At 48.2% G+C, this 19,621-nt stretch overlaps 1 protein-coding gene and 1 non-coding gene across 3 annotated transcripts in view; both read right to left on the minus strand.

The window, feature by feature from the left end:
- Positions 1 to 19,621, minus strand: part of Bcar3 (BCAR3 adaptor protein, NSP family member) — a 106,126-nt gene that overhangs the window by 51,794 nt on the left and 34,711 nt on the right. For both annotated transcript variants that reach the window (XM_041653379.1, XM_041653389.1), the window contains exon 3: positions 19,052 to 19,091. In XM_041653379.1, coding sequence (XP_041509313.1) covers positions 19,052 to 19,091 — 40 coding nt within the window. The remainder of the gene's footprint in view (positions 1 to 19,051; positions 19,092 to 19,621) is intronic.
- LOC121454265 lies at positions 8,693 to 8,848 on the minus strand. Its single transcript, XR_005975201.1, has one exon. It is a non-coding gene; the product is annotated as a U1 spliceosomal RNA (small nuclear RNA).

The raw sequence follows: 19,621 nt of genomic DNA on the forward strand, positions 1-19,621 counted from the left end.
CCAGAAGCTAGTCGAAAGGAAGCAGACTTTAATATGTAATTCTTCAGGAAGGGAGATACAGCAGAGAAATGGCGGGGACGGCTGGTGTGCCGGCGTGGTATAAGACGGCACATTTTAAAAAGGTCCCTGGCTATGAGAACTTCCTGTCCTTTTCTCCCATTGGCTGGGACTGAATAACTTGGGGTTGTCTGCCCCTTTTTCTGATGTGGACCTAATCACTTAGCAGGCTTCCTGTAACCTTCGCACTTCCAGCGTTCGGGGACAAGCTGGTGGCAGCGCCAGAGGGTGGGTTTCCTGCTTGCCCATGACTGATGGACTCTAAGCACACCTCCTACTGAAAGTGGACCTGACAATCTAATTCTGACACTGCTTCCCATAGCCCAAAGCTTTACTGGAGAGCATGTGTATTTACTCGTGCGATGGATGTGTGAACCACTCAGAATATTGTCCGAAAGTGAACATATGACCAACCTGAGACCAGTCAGAGAGCTGCCCTGGGAGTTTTCCAAACTGGACTTGAGGAAGAAGTTCCCTTTCCTTTGAAGAGGAATCTTTGGCACCAGAAGCTTCCACTGGGGGATGAAGCTGATCTAAGAAAACACTTCCACAGCAGAGAAGCAACGCAGGAGCAAGCATCCCTGGGGCCTTCTCCTTTCCAGAAGAAGCAGTGACCCAGGCTGTTCCAAACCCAAGCCCTTTCTACTAGGAAGTTTACTACTTTATAACATCAGCTAGCTTTACAGGATCACTTATCAGAGTGAGAATCAACGGTAACACAGGAACCTTCTGCCTGCGGGCTAGGGAGTAGGGCTGATGGTACGGCGTGACCTTCATCTGTGTCCTTCAAACTTGTTCTCCAAAAATGTTCCCTTAACACGTCAACAATAACAGCAAAGCTTAGCTTAGGTTCAAGGTGGATGTTAACGCAGCATGCTGGGCTCTGCCGCAATGATGTGCGGCCAACTCCGCATCGGAGACATGCTAAGAGAGAAGCCGACATCAACTGACGCTGCATGAAGCCATGTGTATGATTTTCTCCCGTTAATAACAGGGCTCTTCACCCATGCGTCAGCAGCAGGTGGATATGAGCGGTGCTCCTCAGTCTGCTCCAGGTACTTACACGGAGGAGCTGAGTTGTTCTGGGTTTTCTGGGATAGAGAAGACATGATTTGCCTGTAGGGAAGGAGATTCCTGGAGCTGGGATGTTCTGTGTCAGTGAGTACGGGCGTGACCTCTTCTCCATACCCAGGACCCTCCCGGGCTAGGGAAGCCATGAATCAATGTCTTGTAGATTCCTCCATGCAGACACTGGCACGATCTACTATCTTAAACTCCTAGAGGACATTTCTTAAAGGCTATTTGGTTATTTGCAAAACCCCAGGACCAGATTCAGAGGTGTTGGAGAGTCATTTCCTTCCAGAAGCCAGGCGCCCCTCTGGTGGTCAGACCCCAGAGAAAACTTAAAGACGTGGAATTGACACCATCCCCACACCCAACGGTCCTCAGATTTGTTTGTAGCCAATCTGTAGGTGGACGAACTTAGAGAACTTGGAGCCCGGGTTGTCAGTCTAGGTGGCCTTTTTAGGAATTCCTTCTCTCTTGCCGTGGCGCTTCTTCCTCCCAGTGAGGAGTTCCGGTTTCAGCTGTTAGAATGACTGACATGCCTAGTTAGACACCATCTCTTACTCATAGGTGACATTCATCACCGCGATGTCCAGCACAACGTCTAAATACAACAGTGGCTGAGGACACACAAGCACTGTAGAGTCTCAGTCTGCAGTTCCCTTGGGAGAAGAGTGGCCAAGCGCTATGCACATGGACTTCTAGGGACATGGTCTTTCTCATCTTAGATGTAACACGTAGGGACTCTGTCCTCTGCTCCCCACATAGTTACCCATACAGGCATGAGGAATGATGTGCTATACAGCAATCAAATGCCCCCCCCCCCCCCACACAGACAAGTCAGCCTTGCCATCCTCTGGATTAGGACTCGTGACAGTTATTGCTAACTGCCAACTTGACACAATCAAAAGTCACCTGGGAAGAAAGTCCTGATGAGGTTTGGCTATCCTGGGTTGTTCTGAGGGCTTGTCTGTGGGGGATTCTCTCATTCTTTTTTAAAAATTTTATCTACTTTTATTTTATGTGTATGAGTGTTCTGCCTGCATGTATGTATGTGTACCACATGCATGCAGTGCTCATGGCAGCCTGAAGATGGTGCAGGATCCCCTGGAACTGGAGTAAGACTGTTACAAGCTGCCATGTGAGTGCTGGGAACTGAACCCCGGTCCTCCACTATGAGCAGCAAGCATTGTTTACAGCTGAGCCATCTCTCCATTCTGGTAGGGATTGTCCTAATTAAGAGGGAGGCTCAGCCCACTGTGGACAGTCCAACTCCTTGGGTTTAGGTCCTGGGTTGTATCAAGAGGAGAGAGAGGGTGTGAACCTGTATGCATTTATTCTCTCTCTGCTCTTGGATGTGTTGTGACCAGCTGCCTCAATTTCCTGGAAATAGTGGACTGTAAACTGGAATTGTAAGCCAAATCAAGCCTTTCTCGCCTAAGTTGCTTTTTGTCAGGGTATTTTATCTCAACAGGAATGAACTATGTGGAGCTGGCTCTCACTTTAACTCAAATAATCATCTTGGTTCCTTAATCTGCAAACAAGCCGGGATCCCAAACTGGGCGGAGTCGAGGCAGAATGCATTAATTCCCAGCTCACACCACCTTGGCTCGACTCAGGTCTAGGCTTCTTTATAAAGACCACGAGAACACAGCGTGGCAGAGAATCCACGTAGGATGGACTCAGCTGAGCACACAGAGCCCTCTCCTCACACAGCCACCTGGGCCTGGGAAAACCCAGGGTCCAGATGGAGCCTGGGGCACAGGAAGCCGTCCATCAGCTTCGGCGCTTCTTCTGCACAGAAAGCTCTTTGGAGAGGCTGAATGGAGGCTTTATGTAGCGAGTTCTCATCCACAAGCTAATAAATATGTGGAGTGGCCTCTCGGACCAGGTTCCTGCAGCCTGGACACTGAGGTCATTCAAGAAACAATCAGATGCCATCTGGGGAGAACTGGGAAATGGCCTCAGAGGGCCAAGCAGTTATGTTCTCATTCCCAGGGTCTGACACATCCTTATCTCATTCACAGCGAGGAGGGGAGGGAGGCCGGCCAGCTCATCCACACTGCGGGCACAGAGTGAGCAAGCAAGCGCTCGGGCAACTGATAAAAACTGAAGGAGCAGGAGTGTGCTGCCGGTTTTCCCAAGTAAATCTGGCCCCCTAAACGAATTTATCCCTTGCCTGCGCTTTTACTCCAAGAACAGCATCTTTGTTGTGATCAGGCCTTGGCCTCAACTAAATTTGGGTTTTCATAGCTTTATTGTAAAGTAATTATAGACCAGCAACTGTTTCCGGCCCAGCACTCTACAGAATATAGTGATTAATGACTCAGTTATGTTCAACAGTTAGAAGCTATAGAGGACTCATATAGCTTAATGTCTTTTCTATATTAATAATCAGTCCTTAAATATAAGCGTAACTGTTAGGGAAGGCTGAGTTGGGGTGGTGGTGAAGGGCCTGGACAAACAGCAAAGGGCTATTCACGTCCTTAGTATTTCTACAGCTCGTCAATGCTAGGCTACCCCTAGTACTGGCGGACCTTCCAAGGGGTCCAAGAGCCTAAAACTTCTTTTCGTAATAATACTGAGCCTTTCTTCTCCTGTTACACTGGGCCAAATGGGACACTGAGTGACATGCAGCTTCCTTGAGAAGATGCAAGGCAGAGCCACCAGCTGCACCCATCCTGCATCCTGCAGGCCCCACTCCTGACCACCCCAGGCCCACAGCATGTAAGGAAACAGAGGCGGTTCCGACCTAAGCTGGGGTAGATGACACCATGAGAACCACTTGGTTTACTGAGAGCCAGCTCAGGGCTTGTGGGCAGCGTATGGCCTCGCCTGGGCTACCCATCCAGACACAGTGGCTGGACGCACACCTTGGCCCGCCTCACTCACTGAAGAGCTGCTCCATCATGGGGCACCATCCTCCAGCTAACAAAGACTACCTAAAAACTACGATTAGTCTCACTTGAGTATTTACTACTATTACATTTTAAAGATACTTATAAAAATATTTATGTTTATGTATACAGTATTCTGGTTGCACATACGCCTGCAGGCCAGAAGAGGGCGCAAGATCTCATTATAGATGGTTGTGAGCCACCATGTGGTTGCTGGGAATTGAACTCAGGACCTCTTGCTCTCTGAGCCATCTCTCCAGCCCCTTGCTTGAGTATTTAATTGGCAGACATTTATGGAGGATGGGGTGGGGCGAGGATGAACAAAGTGGGCTGTTCCTTCAAGGAAAACAACCAATAGCATTTGTTACCCAAACAAAGATCTCAGCCATCAAGCGAAAACTGGGGTTTTGAAGGACTGACAGTCACCACCAAGAAGCTCATACCTTGTCCACATTGTCACAGCTTGTCTGGGAAGATTGGTGGCGACATCAACTAGTGCGTTTTGACAGGATATAATGAGGTACGGAAACGCTCAAATGATCTAGCTGACTCCATTGAACCAGTGTTCTTCAAACAGCCAGTGCATGACAGCTCCGCTCGCTCAAAACAGCAAGACAGACAGACGGACCAGAAAGGAACAGAACTGAAGAGCTCACTTCAGAGTCTACACTGCAGCTAACCTCCCAGGTGAGGCAACCTCCAGGGTCTAGATTAGAACCAGAGGAGATCTGTGATTATCTTCACCGGTTACTCACTAGGGGCTCCTGCCCTTCTGAACCACATAGCTGTGTGAGGCTGGTGCTTCAGCATCCGACCAGGACCTAATAAACTGGAGGCAGAAGCAGGCGCACAGGGAGCTGTGCTCTATTAGGACCAGACACAACAGAGATCTGCAAAAATGTAAAACAAGGCCATCCTTACCACCAAATGTGTTTTGAGAAAAGACTATCTTTCCCAACACATGCACTCTATCTTTACGAATAATAGGCTTATTGTTCGTTTTAAATGAGTGCACTAAATGAACACAAAGTGGCGTGAAATACAATAAAATAAACATTTAAAATATCTCCCGCTCTTGGCTGGGGAGATGCCTCCGAGGTTATTCCCAGAACTCATATAACAGCTGTGTATACCTGGCAGCCCGCCTGTATTCCCTGGAGCAAGCTGGCTATTCAGGCTAGCCAAAATAGTTCACCAAGAGACCGTACTTCAACATATAAGGTGTAGAGAAATCTAGGAAGACAATCACCATTAATCCCGAGTACCCACAAATGCACACACACACACACACACACACACACACCAGCAGAGATGTGTACCCCAAGCGCATGGATATAAATATCATATCATGCATGTCACACACATATGTAAATAATTCTCCATTTTAATTTCCCACACAGTGAGTATAGTTATAACCAAAGAATTTTTAAAAGGCTTCTCAACCATTTTTAACAATGGGAAAAAGTCTTGAGACCAGAGCTTAGGAATTTTTCTCCACAGTTACAGTAAGTTGTGAGCTGCCTGGTGTGAATTCTGGGAACCGAACCCAGGGCCTCTGGGAGAGCAAGTGCTCTTAGCCACTGGTCCATCTCTCCAGCCTCTGGGTTTTTATCTTATCAGGAATTCTTGGGAGAAAATACCGCAGTTCTTCTCAGTTGTTCCTGCGTTGTTCCAGCGTTGCTCCTGACCCCTCTTCTCCTCCCACCTCATATCCGGTCCACCAGGACATCCAGCTCCACCTTCATATTTCATCCAATCCCTTTCTTCCCCACTTCCCCTGCTATGGAGCGGCTCCAAACTCCCACCCATTACCAAACACTTGCACGGCCCCCCAATTGCGCTCCTCCTTCTTGCCCTTTCCCTATCTGTCTATGAAAGTGAACCGCAGACAGCTTCCAGTCTCGTTCTGATGTGCAGATCCTGTGTAGCCTGCCCAGCCGCCATCACCCTCGCCTCAACCCCAAAAGCAGCTCCTATGGCCTCCCTGTTATCCGCTACAGAAGAGGCTACTGACTTCACAGCAATCCCAGACACCCCACTGACTGCCCCTTCCACTCTAAAGACAAGTTCTTAGCCTGAGCTTCTTTACCCTAACATCTCCGAGCCCCATGCCTGGTGAGCCTTTTCCCCCTTAGCACAATCACAGTCTGGCAGAATTGACTTGGTTGTCTTTCTTTTTCATTGTCCCCTTCTCCCACCTCCAGAACAGAAGGCCCAGGGTGCTGTATCCTTAGCCCTTAGACCGTGGCTCGCAGTAGTGGTACAGTAGATAACACAAACCATGAAATGATTATGTTCTAACTACAAAGCTGTTTTAAACCAGAGCTGATTGGAAAAGCCCAAATGTCACAAGGACATTTTCTTATAAAGAAATTCAGGTTGGGTATCTGTTATTTGAAATACTTGAATGTTTCAGACTTCAGATTCTCCCACTCCCCCCAAGAAGGGTTTCTCTGTAGCTTTGGTGCCTGTCCTGGAACTAGCTCTTGTTAAACCAGGCTGGCCTCAAACTCACAGAGATCTGCCTGCCTCTGCCTCCCAAGTTCTGGGATTAAAGGTGTGAGCTACCACTGCCTGGCTCAGATTTCAGATTTAAAAAAAAAATCTGTATACACATACACAGACACATACAAAAATACATATGGAATGAGAGAGAGAGAGATCTTGGGAGTGCAATCCAGATCTAAACACGAAATTAATTTATGCTCCAAATATACTTTATATTCATGGAATGAAGATAACTTATGCAATAATTTTGTTCATGAAACAAAGCTGCATGGTTGGAAACTCCTAGTTGTGACTTCAAGTTGATACTCAAAAGAGTTACAGGATATGGCACACGCTGGGCTTCAGATAGATTTGGGACACTTTCCTGTCCCTTGCGAGGAGGTAAAGGAAGGAGATGGGCTCATGGGTTTAACACAGAATGATGTATAACCAACAAAGCTAGTCACAAAGAATTATTTGATGATATTTTATTCTGATGATAAATAAAGAAAACTCCTGAAAACCCAGTCTTGTTCTCTCAACAACAGGTGGTCTTTTCAGAATCTCCCAAGAACACTGTTCCCTCAGTTTTCCCCTTCCAGGGACTCTAGGGGTAGCCATGGCTTCCCCAAGTCCCTGCTTCCCTCTCCTGCTTCTTCAGTCTGAGCACACACACTGTCCCCAAGGGCTAAGACGTCTCCAACAGTCCTTAAAGTCCTGACAGCTGTTTGCTGACTCACTAAGACAAGCATCCTTCCTGACAAACTGTCAGTGTTATTCACAATGTCAATGCAAGTCCTTCCAAAGAAATTCTGATGTGGGTAAAACTTCAGGCCAAACCCAATTGTCTCCTACCACACAAGGCCATACAATACTCTAATAACAAAAGGTCTTTAGAGCTTCACCTTGCGGTACATGAACCAACATAAACACCTTGCTTCTTTATGTAGTCTAAATACAGTTCTCCTTTTCGAAGTTGAACTATAATGTACTATGTTGTTACATTTCATAGTAAAACTCCCATGTTTAGAAACAGAGCTATAGCCAAACGTCGCATTGTTGTAACACATTGTGACCACTAGAGGGAAGAGTTTAACAGCAAACAACTCCAAGGCTAAACTCCTTTAAAGTATCAAATACTCCATGGTATTGTGAGAACAAGATCTCCTAAGTAGACAGATCTAAGCCACAGAAGATGCCAGAACTACATCTCTAAAAACTTAGGACACCACTTCCTAAAAATGTGAGCATTTAGGGAAACAAGAAGTGACTCCTGTTTCCACATTGTGTGGCAGGTTAGCAAGAGAAGTCAGACCCAAATAGAGACACGGAAGAACTTCTGAGAATTCTTACAGACATAAGTTGTAGTTGCATAGGGAAACAAAGACCTTCGGAATGCTGGGAATGGGGCACACACCTGTAATCCCAGCACGTGAGAAAACCCAGGCAGAAGGATGACGGATTCGGGTAGCCTGGGCTACATGGTGAGACCCTGTTTCAATCTCCATTCAAACGCTCCTGTACTCAGTTGGGTGGCACTCGGGCACCAGCTAGGTATTAAGAGCACAAGTGAGTCCCCTAGCCGCCAAGCTGGCTGGCTGAAAGCGTACCACCACATAGGAGAAGCGCTTGGAGGGAGATCCAAGGGTGACCCTCGAGGTTACTGTCAAGAGTGGGGGAAGGCCTGAGTCAGGGATGAGCCCTGTGCCCAGGGAGCTGGAACAGAAGCTGCTATCATGTGCTATGGGCACCAAGCACACCCCAGGTTCTCTGCAAGGAACTTTGTATTAACTCACTCAACCCTCGGATTCCTTCATTCATGGTCGAGGAAACCTGGCTCCTGAGTTTAGTGAATGCCGAGAACCAGTTTGGCACGCGTATTTGTTTACCAGCATCGCTGTGACCAACGTGCACAGACCCAGCGGCTTTAAAATGAAGCTAGGTGTGGGAGTGCATGCCTGTAATCCCAGCACTCGGGAGCTGAGGCTGAAGCTAGCCTCAGCTACATGCTGAATTCAGAGCCAGCCTTGGGTACACAGCAAAACCCTGCTTCAGATAAAAGTGTCCTTTCGAGGTTTCCAGAGATCAGCTGGCCACACCCACCCTAAAGCTCCAGGAAAACACAAGAATGGTGCTTGCTCAAAGAGCTCCTAACTGAAGCCAGCCCCCAACATTCTTTGCACCCCCAGGGGAGAGCGCAAGGCGTTCAGGCCCTCACTACCACAAAGTGTGCTGTTCTGCATCTGAGGAGGTCACAGGGGTAAGCAAATCCCAAGTACAACGGAGGAACTTCCCCTGGGAAACCATCTCCTTGATCATCATCTGCGCCTACCAGGGAGCACTCCACGGTGTTTTTGAGGCAGGGATTCTCACCGAACCTGGAGCTCACTATTTGGTTAAGCCGGCTGGGCAGTGAGCTCCAGAGATTGGCCTGCTTCCGCCTCTTCAAGTGCCTGCTGAGTATCCAAACTTGGGCCTTCACACTTATGTAGCGAGTGCTTTACCCACTGAGCCATCTCTCCAGCCTGTACGATGTCATCTTAATTTAGTCACTTGATTGCGAAAAGAGACTGTTACCAAATAAGGTGTCACTCACAAATACTGAGGTTAGAATTCCAATCTGTCTCTTTTTGGAGGATCTTCTCCTGACTTGCTTATAGCTGCAAAACTATTTGTAAAAAAGGTCACATGTCCAAATACTAGAAGTTACATTTCCAATATATATTACCAGTGGACACGGTGTAACACACAATGAAATCATAGTATCATCAGCTTCAAGCCACTCAGCTGTTCTGCCTCAGAACCTTATAGGCCAAGGGAAAGGAGCAGGAAGGACAGGATGGTGGAGCTTAGGGTCTAAGGGACATGGCAGGACACGAGGTGAGACGCAGACAGGCTCCCTGGGATTTTAGGTCCAGTCACGGAGCTGATTCTAAAAGAAGCCGCATTTCTGGTTCATGTTTGCTCATCAGTTTTTCAGTGACTTCTCTTTCTCAGGGTCTAAGTCAGCAGTTCTCAACCTGTGGGTCGCGACCCTGTAGATGGAATGGCCCTTCCACAGGGGTCACTGAAAGACCATCTGAAAACACAGATATTTACATTATGATTGATAACAGCAGGAAAATTATAACCATGACATAGGAACAAAATAATTTTAAGGTTGGGAGGATCACCACAACATGAGGAACTGTACTAAAGGGTTGCAGCATTAGGAAGGCTGATGACCACTGGTATAAGAGACTTAGGAAAGCCTCCAGGAAGGGCGTGTCTCGGCTTCGAGGCTGAAGTTTGTAACATGAAATATAATTCCCAGGAAATCCACACTTGATTTATTCCACTCACCAGTCAAACTGGACTCTCGGGCTCTCCTAGCAGAGCCGCACCCGACCTGCGGGGCCATCTGGACAAGCCCCAGTCAAAGCCACCAGGCTTTGAGCACCGGGATGTCCCTACACACCGCTGCATGCAGAGGGAATGGAGCCGAGCAGCAGAGCTAGGCTGCTGGGAACCAGCGTGTCTGCCTGCCCCACGAGCTGCATTCCTCCGAAGGTTGCGTGGTGTTTCAGCACCACTGCATTTGTGATGGTGTGAGATCACAGGCCTCGCATAAGGACTCAGCTGGGTCAGGAGGCACCAGATAAGGGTGATGTCAGTGATAGGAAGTTGCACAATGGTAATGTCAGCATGAGGCGACAGAACTTTCTGTTGGGAGCCTGCAACACATCATTGGCCCTTATGAATATATACTGCCATGTGAATTTTGTATCATTTTGCCACTCTTTTTAAATTAGGAAATAAAGACATTTACAGGCTAAAGTTCATGTTTTGCCCATGAAAAACAGGGGATGGGCCAGATTTGGCCCTGAATAGGAGCTTCCCCAACCCCTGGTTTTAAACAGTCCCTAAATGCTCATGGGTTGATTTACCACGGTGGTAGCAAGGTCTCTGTGTGGGACTCCCTTCCTGCTCACGAAGCTGCCTGGCCTCTGGCCAGATCCCAGACCTCAAGTGAACTTGAGCTGCCCCCAGCTTCCTCTCTCTCACCTGCTCCATTCAAGCCCTGCCAGGATCTGTTGGCTCGCTGCATAAAATGGCTCCTAATTCCCCCTCTAAAAGGCCTCGGGCAACACCTGGCCTGGCAACACCTGGCCTGGCCTGCCCACTGTCACCCTCTTAGGTAAGCAGGCTTCGCGTAACCTCCCCCTCACCTGGTCCCTCTTGCCTGAGGGTTGTGAATACCTGGTAGAGGCTCAGAAGGCACCTGCTGCATGAACCTCTCTGGTGAAACCCAATCCGAAGGGTTCTCTCCACCTGTGTGTGTGTGTGTGGGGGGGGGGGTGATGGGGGGATGGGGGCATAGGGGGATGGGGAGGTTTGTCCCCACAGAATCAGCCTGTCTCAAACTGGAAACTTGCCCCCCCCACGGGGGAGGGGCAGTCCCCAAAGATTAAAAGAGGAGATTTTCACTTCCATGTTCAAAAGCCAGGCTTAGTAAGTCTTATTTGCATTCAGTAAGTGTTAGCCTTTTTAGTACAGTTCTGTGAGCGTTGACAAGTGACCAGTCGGGTAGTTATTTCTAGCATCGAAGACTTGTTCATTCCCCCATCATTCCCCCAAGGTCCCCTTTTAAAGATACCCTCTCTCATCCCTTGTCAATCACAAACTCCTTTTCTGTCTCTACAGATATGGTTCTAACTGACGGACTTTTAAAGATTAAAAACGTGGTTTTTTTTTTTAAATCATGTGTGTACGTGTCTGTGTGTGTGTGTGGGGGGGTGCAGAGCCCATGGAAGACTACGTGTGTCAGATCCTCTGAAACGGGAGTTACGGGTGGTTGTTTAACCCCCCCCCCCACGTGGATGCTGGGACTAGAGGACCTCTCTAAGAAGCTGTGCATGCCCCCCCACGTGGATGCTGGGACTAGAGGACCTCTCTAAGAAGCTGTGCATGCCCCCCCACGTGGATGCTGGGACTAGAGGACCTCTCTAAGAAGCTGTGCATGCCCCCCCACGTGGATGCTGGGACTAGAGGACCTCTCTAAGAAGCTGTGCATGCCCCCCCACGTGGATGCTGGGACTAGAGGACCTCTCTAAGAAGCTGTGCATGCCCCCCCCCCCCCCACGTGGATGCTGGGACTAGAGGACCTCTCTAAGAAGCTGTGCATGCCCTCAATCACGGAGCTACCTCTCCAGTCCTTCTGGTAGCCTTTGAGACATTTTTCATGAGGCATACTGCCCTTTTGGCGCACTAGGGGTTGTGTCCATTTCTTTCTCTAGTCAAAGAGTATGTCACTGCATGGGTCTCCAGCGACTGAAGTAGACACTCAGGCTGTCTCCAGTTTTTGTCACTGGAGAACAATGTCACATATAAGCACATACACGGAGACTTTCCTATGGACACAAATTCTTGTTATAAGATTTTGCTTTTTATTTTTTAAGGTGGCCATACTTCTGTAAACCTGAAGGATAGGATTCTGCTGGAGGAGGAACTGTTTTCTACCCTGCTTGTCTGTCTTCCTACCCAGCGGCTACAATTTTCTAAACTGTAGTAACACTAACCTTCCTAAGAATAGCGAGCGACACAGCGTGCACTGGGGGCAGAGTGGGCGAAGCTGAATGCGGGCCCAGAGTGAGCCTGGACTGTTTCACACTGGCTGCGGGCACCGGTTTGATCTGGTCTCACAGGGGATAGCACGGGCTCTGTGGATGTGCACACTCAGGCAAAAAACCTGCCGAGCCAGCCAGTAGGGCCATTCTCTGGTTCGGATAACTTGTTAAAATCTCACGGAATGTACAGCGAGCCATTGTTTCTCTAAGTCCCTTTCATGACTTCGTGAGCTGGCTAATTCAGAGCAGACTCGCCTGCTTTCCTGCCGGAAGAAAAGACTCCCCTCAAAGACAGCTATTTAGCCGTGACCATGGCTGCAGCCATATAGAGCACAAAAGGGGAGGCTGAGGCCCTGCTGCCCCCTCTTCTACCAAGGCCTCCCACGGCCACGCTGCTTATTCTTGGTGCAGGAATTCGCATAATTATTTCTCTTTTCATCTGCTGGGTGACCTAAGGTATCCCAAGCCGACTGCAGGAAATGGCCTCACAGAGATCTGAGCCCCTGGCAGACTAATTTCTATAGACTTATAAGACCCTCTGGGAACGGCATTAACCCCACAAAGGATGGCTTTCTAAGCCCCCTTAGGACTCCCCTAGGCCCCAGAGGAAGAAGTAGAAGAGCCCTGGGCCCTGTTCAGCACAATAGCTCCAATGTTGTGACCTTCCTTCTAACCTGCAATGCAGGCTTGAAAACTGCAACCTTTATTAATGCTCACAAGTAGGCAACAAGAATCCAGCGAGGCTGACGATAGGAACGAAGCCAGAACAAAGGCTCTGCCCCCTCGTAACACTTCCTTCCGTGCTCCCTGGAGAGCAAGCCTTCAGTCTGCTGGCCGCATGGGGCAGTGCGCATCCGCTCATCGGAGGACACTTGCCTCTTCGCTCCTCACTTGAAAATGCAGGCGGCCCATGCTTCCGGCTCCACCAGGCTTTCTAATTTATCTTTCGTAAAAGCAATTTATTTCAAGATGGAAAATCTATAATAAACATTTTTTCCTGGAAGAAAATCACCTAGCCATGTCCTTGCCAGTCACATCCCTCCTCAACTTTCAAACGTGCCCAGAAAATAGATTTCACTAAAGTAAGGGTGGGCCACCCGTGTGAAGAGGCTCCGGGGAGTCTTCAGCATAAGGAAGATGAGCTTGCCTCGAAAGCTCAGGGAACATCTCGGAAGAGGGGGTGGAAGGAGATGGGCCAGAGGACCAGGAAGTTTGCTGGGAGATTGTTTCCTAGAAATCACAGGAACACTCGTCCAGGACAATTCTGAAACATAGCTGCCTAATCATGATCCAAGCAATGATGACATCGCTAGACATGCCAGTGAGGAAGGGGGACATCTCAGGGGCCCCAGGCCTACACATAGAACTATAGGCGATTCATAACTGCTCAGAGAGAAAGAATCAGCCTCTCCCAGGGATGAGGCCCCCTAATTGGTTATCCAATACCAAGTGGTCAGTCCTGAAACCATACACAAACAAGCCATGCTGAACAAACCCAGAAGGCTATATTTATAGATTTATGCATATGTGTTTAGCAGTAATAATCAAAAAGAGGCCGTCAGTTTGAGAGAGAGTTGGGGGACGGGTGAGAAAGAGAACAGGAAAGGAAGTGATGTGTGATTACATATTAGTTAAAATTTTAATTATAAAAAGGAGATGAACTAAAGAAAATAGACTGTAAATATACATGCCCGTGGAATTCAGTAAAAGCAGATGCCTAACTGTTAAATCTGAACAAAGCAGGCCCAGAAAAACAGTTCAAAGAATGACAAGAACGTGGAAGCAGACGTTTACGAAGGGTTACAGACATGAGACACAGGGCCATCGAGATGGCTCGGCCAGCTAAGGCGACAGCTGCCCAGCCCTACAGCCCGAGTTCCATCCCCGGGACCCATGTAAAAGTGGAAGAAGAATATCAACTCCTTCAAGTTATCCTGATTTTCACACACGCGTGTGCACACGTGCAATAACTCCTCTAGGGCTTTTTAAAAAGTGCAACACAATGGATTATAATGCAAATATAAGTGTCAATCTCCTGTCTTCATAGGGGACGGAACCAGTAAGCGATCATCGTCCATCACCGTCTCTGAGATACAACGTGAAGTGCTTCTCGTGGTCCCAAACAACATGGCGCTTTTATAATCAAGTAGCTGGCAGCAGGGGGCACATGTCTACGACACAGGCTCTCAGGAGGCTGAGACAAGGGAACTACAAATTTCAAGCTAACCATCCTGGGCTACAGTAAAGTTAGTTTATGGCTAGTCTCAAACAATGACGAAAACAAGGCACAGTGACAATGTAAGAACTTCCACCACTTGCTAAAACAATATAAAAATGAAAAGAAAGAAAAAAGCCTCTCTCTCTGGTCTCTCATAGAGATCACTAAAATGTTAAAATTAGAAGGACAGATGCCCTTCCCAGCCTTCCTCTTTATGGGAAGACTGAACCTATAGAGAAAGTGAAAGTTCAAGGTCACACTGGTTTCTTTTTTTTTTTTTTTTAAACTTTTATTGATTCTTTGTGGAGTTCACATCACGCATTCCAATCCCACTTATCTCCCTGTCCTGAATCCACCTTCCACACTGGCAACCTTGCCCCCAATCAAAACCAAACCTAAAAGAAAAACCCAAACCCAAACCAAACAAAAACAAAGCAAAATAAAAACAAAAGTCGGAGAATCTTGTGGAAGGTTACCCTTCAGTCCACTCATATTTGCTCGCAAGTGTTTATTTCCTGGAGTCACTGGTCTGCCTCCAGGCCTGGCTTCTTACACCACTGATAAGGGGTTCACACTGGTTCTTCTTGGATGCCCTGTTGCCCTGTGTCATGGACATCCTGCCGTTTTGGATCTGTAGGTTCGTCCCCTCCGCATGCTCCAACAGTTCAGAGATTCAATGGATGCTGGGGTGGGCCAGCAAGGTCACACTGTTAAAACTCTGGTGTGGAGCAAACACTCATTGGTGGGGCCAAGGGACACGTGACTCAGCTCCCGTCGGAAGGACAACACACCGAACTATTAGCAATGGTTTCAGCATCACATCTTCTAAGCAATCACCCGTGCCATGTCTGAGAAACTGGACACGGAGTAAACATGTCTGGATGGAGCTATGCTTATGACAAGATTAGGCACGAAGGAGGTGGGGGTGCAAAGCTCTACTCCAGCTATGCTCGGGGGTAACTACCTCTAAATGTTCCTTACTTCTATTAAAAAAGAAAGAAAGAAAAGTTGGTTTTATCTAGCATCAGGTATGCCAGATACGCAGAAGAAAATTCCAGAGCTGTTAGGTCCTAACCAAGTCAGTGACAATACAGTCGGCGGCAGCAGAAGGGGAGGCCACTGAGCTGTCTGCATTCCGGTCTCATTGAGATGTAGTGAGAAGGAGTTATATTTGACTACAGAAAAGGTTCTGTGATTATATAAAACAGCTCAAGCCCGACCTTCAAGATGACATCCTTCTGAGCTATTGTAGGAGGAAAAAAAAAAACCTGTGAGGGGCGGATTCATGAAATGAGGAAGAGTAGAAACAGGAAAAAACAGACCCAAAATGGTCCAAGGGCAGATGAAAGACAAAATCAGCAAAGAAGGCAAAGCCAATGCCATCCTCCTCCCCACTGTGGGGTGGGGGACTATGTGGAATCTGCTATTTATTTTCCTGTCCCATCCACACATCAGATACAACCTTGAGGGTCTAGGCAGGAGGTGCAGCAGGAGGCCAGCCCCATGGACAGTGTGAAACCCCATCAACCACCCTGGGGCTTCTCAGCCTGGTGATTTCCTTCCGTTCCCTATGCAAAGAACTTCGGTAACCAAGCAACGGTCCCCTTCCATGCCATATTAATGTGCAGCAGACACAAACCCCCAGGTGTGAGGATACAGAACTCAAGCTGGGCAGAGCTGACATCTGGATTCTCTCTCCCCCAGCACTATCTTGTCCTGACACTGCAGTCCGGCCACCAGCTAAGAGGACAGCTTCAGCCTCAGGCCTGGGAGGCGTAGGGCAGCTACATGACTGGGAAGCAGGGAGATGCTTGTTCTTGCCACAGTTAGGTGCTTCTGTTCAGATGGGGCTTGGCTACAGAGCCGAGCTGACCACGCCTATCCTAGGGGAACCTTAAGTCCTTAAACATCTGACCCCTTGACTGGTGTTCATTAGGTCAATGGTGAACCTACCAGAAAGGCCCCTCGGAGCACAACAGACTCAATGTGGAATTTCTTACTTCTTGAGGCCCCGAAGATACTGAACGCACAAGGAGATCATAGAGAAGAAAGAGCTCAAAGTCAAGGGGCTAAGCTGCTCCTCCCTTTAGCCTCACCTCTCGTCTGCCTTAGTCTCTCTTCAACTACCACAGACACCAGTTACCCTGACTCTGATCTTTACACCATCCGCCTAGCTCTGAGGGACACTTCCATCAGGGAGGTGCTGGGATGGCCAGAACTGGCCCAAGAAGATTGACAGGTAGGATTCTTGGGACCTTGTGCTCAGAGACCTCTCTTGATGTTATTGTGGACCATTGAGGCAATGAAATAGTTCACACTGGCCCAACCCTCCCCCCAGCCATTGTTCTATGTGATTCTCAACCTTGGGTCATGACCCCTTTGGGAGTCAGATGACCCTTCCACAGGGGTTGACTAAGACCATCAGAAAACACAGATATTTACATTATAATTCATAACCATGGCAAAATTATAGTTATGAAGTAGCAACGAAAATAATTTTATGGTTGGAGGTCACAACACGAGGAATGGTATTAAAGGGTTGCAGCATTTGGAAGGCTGAGAACCACTGCTCTAGACCAAGGGCAGAGAAAGAAAATAACAGCTGGAGGCTGAAGAGATGGTTCAGGGGTTAGGAGCACTCATCGCTCTTCTAGGGGATCCATGTTTGGTTCAACCCACCCACATGGTGGCTCAAATCATCTGTGCCTCCTGTCCCAGGGGGTCTGATGCTTCCTTCTGGCCTCAGGTGTGTGTGTGTGTGTGTGTGAGAGAGAGAGAGAGAGAGAGAGAGAGAGAGAGAGAGAGAGATGCAGCCACATTTTAAAGCTCTGACCAGATTCAGATCAGAGAAGGGAGAAAACGCAGACTCCAGACTCCCAAGGGCAGCTCTAGCAGCTTTGCCAGCGCCAGAAAAAGGCCGGGAAAGCCAGGGTAAATGGAAGACGCCGACATTCACCACACCTTTTCTTGGTTCAACTCCTCATGACAGACATTCAGGAACGAGTTGCAGTAACTCAGATAACACAACAGTCTTCCCCTTATCCTCAGGTATATAATCCAAGGCCCTCAGCAGGACTGAAATCACAGATGATATCACGGTCTATAGATACCGTCCTATGTTTTAGCCTCTGTGGCCTGCAGGGCTGCCACATGGAAACAGTCAGTCCACACTTTCACGTTTAACGCCCCAGCGTGGCGGTCACATCGCTCACCCGTGCTTCAGAACCCGTCAGTAGAATGAGGGTTCCTTGAACACAAGCCCCGCAATGCTGGGCCAGCCAGTCTGCTACTGTGTGAGGGACGCATGGCAGCGTACAGGGTGGACACACAAGAAGGACGAGCAGGACACAGCAAGATCAAGATGCTACTCAGACATTTAAAACGTATGAACTGCTTACTTCTGGAATTTTCAATTTAGCAGTTTTGAATCCTAGCTGGTCGTAGGTAGGCGAAACCACAAAGCGGTGAGAGCTTCTGCACTAAAATGAACAATCCTAAAACGGCCGGTCTGTAGCAGAGTCGTCACGGGATTCTTGGAAAAGAGGTTTAGAGGTTTGTAAAAGGGGGAAGCAAGTTCCTGGAGCAAGGATCAGGGATACGCTTGGTGAGCACAGAGGGTTTGAGCCTCTGGGGGGGGACAGTCAACCTCTGGACCGTGGAAACGGGGTGACTTTAAAGTGGGACCCGCATCGCCCTGGCGCACACTGTCTTCTGCTACAGCCAAGTCAAACACTCTCTGTGGATACCACCGCTGCTCAGCCGTGCATGACCTCGTGCGAACAGATGTGCTGTGCACAGGAGGGGCTCAGACACACCACAAACCCTGCTGGCTGTGGCTCACACATTGGCCATAGTCCCAGTCCTTCACACAGTACTCAGAACTAAGGAAAAGGAAGAAGCCGATAGTGGTGGTACACACCTTTAATCCCAGCACCCATAAGGCAGAAGGAAGAGGGTCTCTGTGAGTAGGAGGCCAGCCTGGTCTACAGAGCAAGTTCCAGGAGGTCAAGTCTACACAGAGAAGAAATCCGCCCCCACACCCCAAAAGAGAAAAATTGAAAAGGGAAGAAATAATCCCCACCTCTATCACCACACACTCCATTACAACTGCTTAGTGACTGAGGAAAGGTGGGGGCCTTGTTGTAAAGGAAAAGACAGCTCTTAGGATTCCAGGGCCTTCATCCTCCCTACTCAAGATAAAGCTTTGGCCACAATGCCTCTTCTATGCCCTGCCCAAATCCCCCATATCTGAAAACTAAGAGATCAAAGAAAGAATTCACTCAACAACAGAACAGTATGACCTCACTTGGTGGCAAAATGTGATTTGGACCCATAAAACCCTCTGTTAGCTGTTTATTCAGTGTGAATATTATATGTCAGGGACACAATAATGAGTTTGATTATAGGGTTGCCGACGCCAGACCGCTTTGGAGGTATTACTGAGTGCAAGCCAGAACTTACAAAACAAAAACAAACCCGTGACTCCAAATCTTAAAACACATCGGAGGTACGTGGGGGAAAGATCATAGCCTTTAACAGGGTGACAGAGACCCTTACCAAGATTACCAAAGGCCCATGAGAGCCAAATTTTCTCTGGCTGTTGCAGGTGATATGGTCGGCTCTCTATGTAAGTTAGACTGCAGGCAGCATTTGGCAGCACTGTTAGAATGGGGAGTCTGTTACCCAGAGCCGTAACTACAAGTTATGCCCTGCTTTCCTACCTTCACATATTCCAGAGTCGGGTCCAGAAGATGTGGATCCCTGAAAAGAGAACAGAGAGACAGACACAAGACGGTTAGAACAAGTTAGGACAACGCACACTAATTCTTACAGAAATATATCCATTTTAATTTAATATATAACATTATTTCCCTCTCATCATTTACATTAGTGAGCTGCCTCCAATTCCCAGATGATATGCCCAACACACAAGGGAGAAACCAGAGTCTTCTCATGTGTAAGAGAGAGAGAGAGAGCGCAACCAGGAGCTCAGTCCAGATGTGTCATTCTTTGCAGCCAAATTAAGGTCTCAGGAAGTGATAGCATTTTATATGTGATGAATCTCAGCACACATAAGCCTTGAAAACTAGCCTCAAGTTTGAAAGCAGACACCAAAGGAGCAAAGGTGAGGCGGCGGCATCGGATACTCAAACATGCCGCCCTTTCTAGCATTGATGTCATCTAGGTTAATGTCCAGACGGGCTGTTGTGCCCGTTGGACAGTAAGGAAATGGAGGTCCTGGCAGGCGGGCAGCTGCCCAGCCCTTGGGTCCTTGCACACAGCCCTGCTCC

Source organism: Microtus oregoni, unplaced genomic scaffold, assembly GCF_018167655.1.
Source record: "Microtus oregoni isolate MIOR12 unplaced genomic scaffold, Mior012 000000F_ref0000247, whole genome shotgun sequence".
NCBI classification, from domain to species: Eukaryota; Metazoa; Chordata; class Mammalia; order Rodentia; family Cricetidae; genus Microtus; species Microtus oregoni.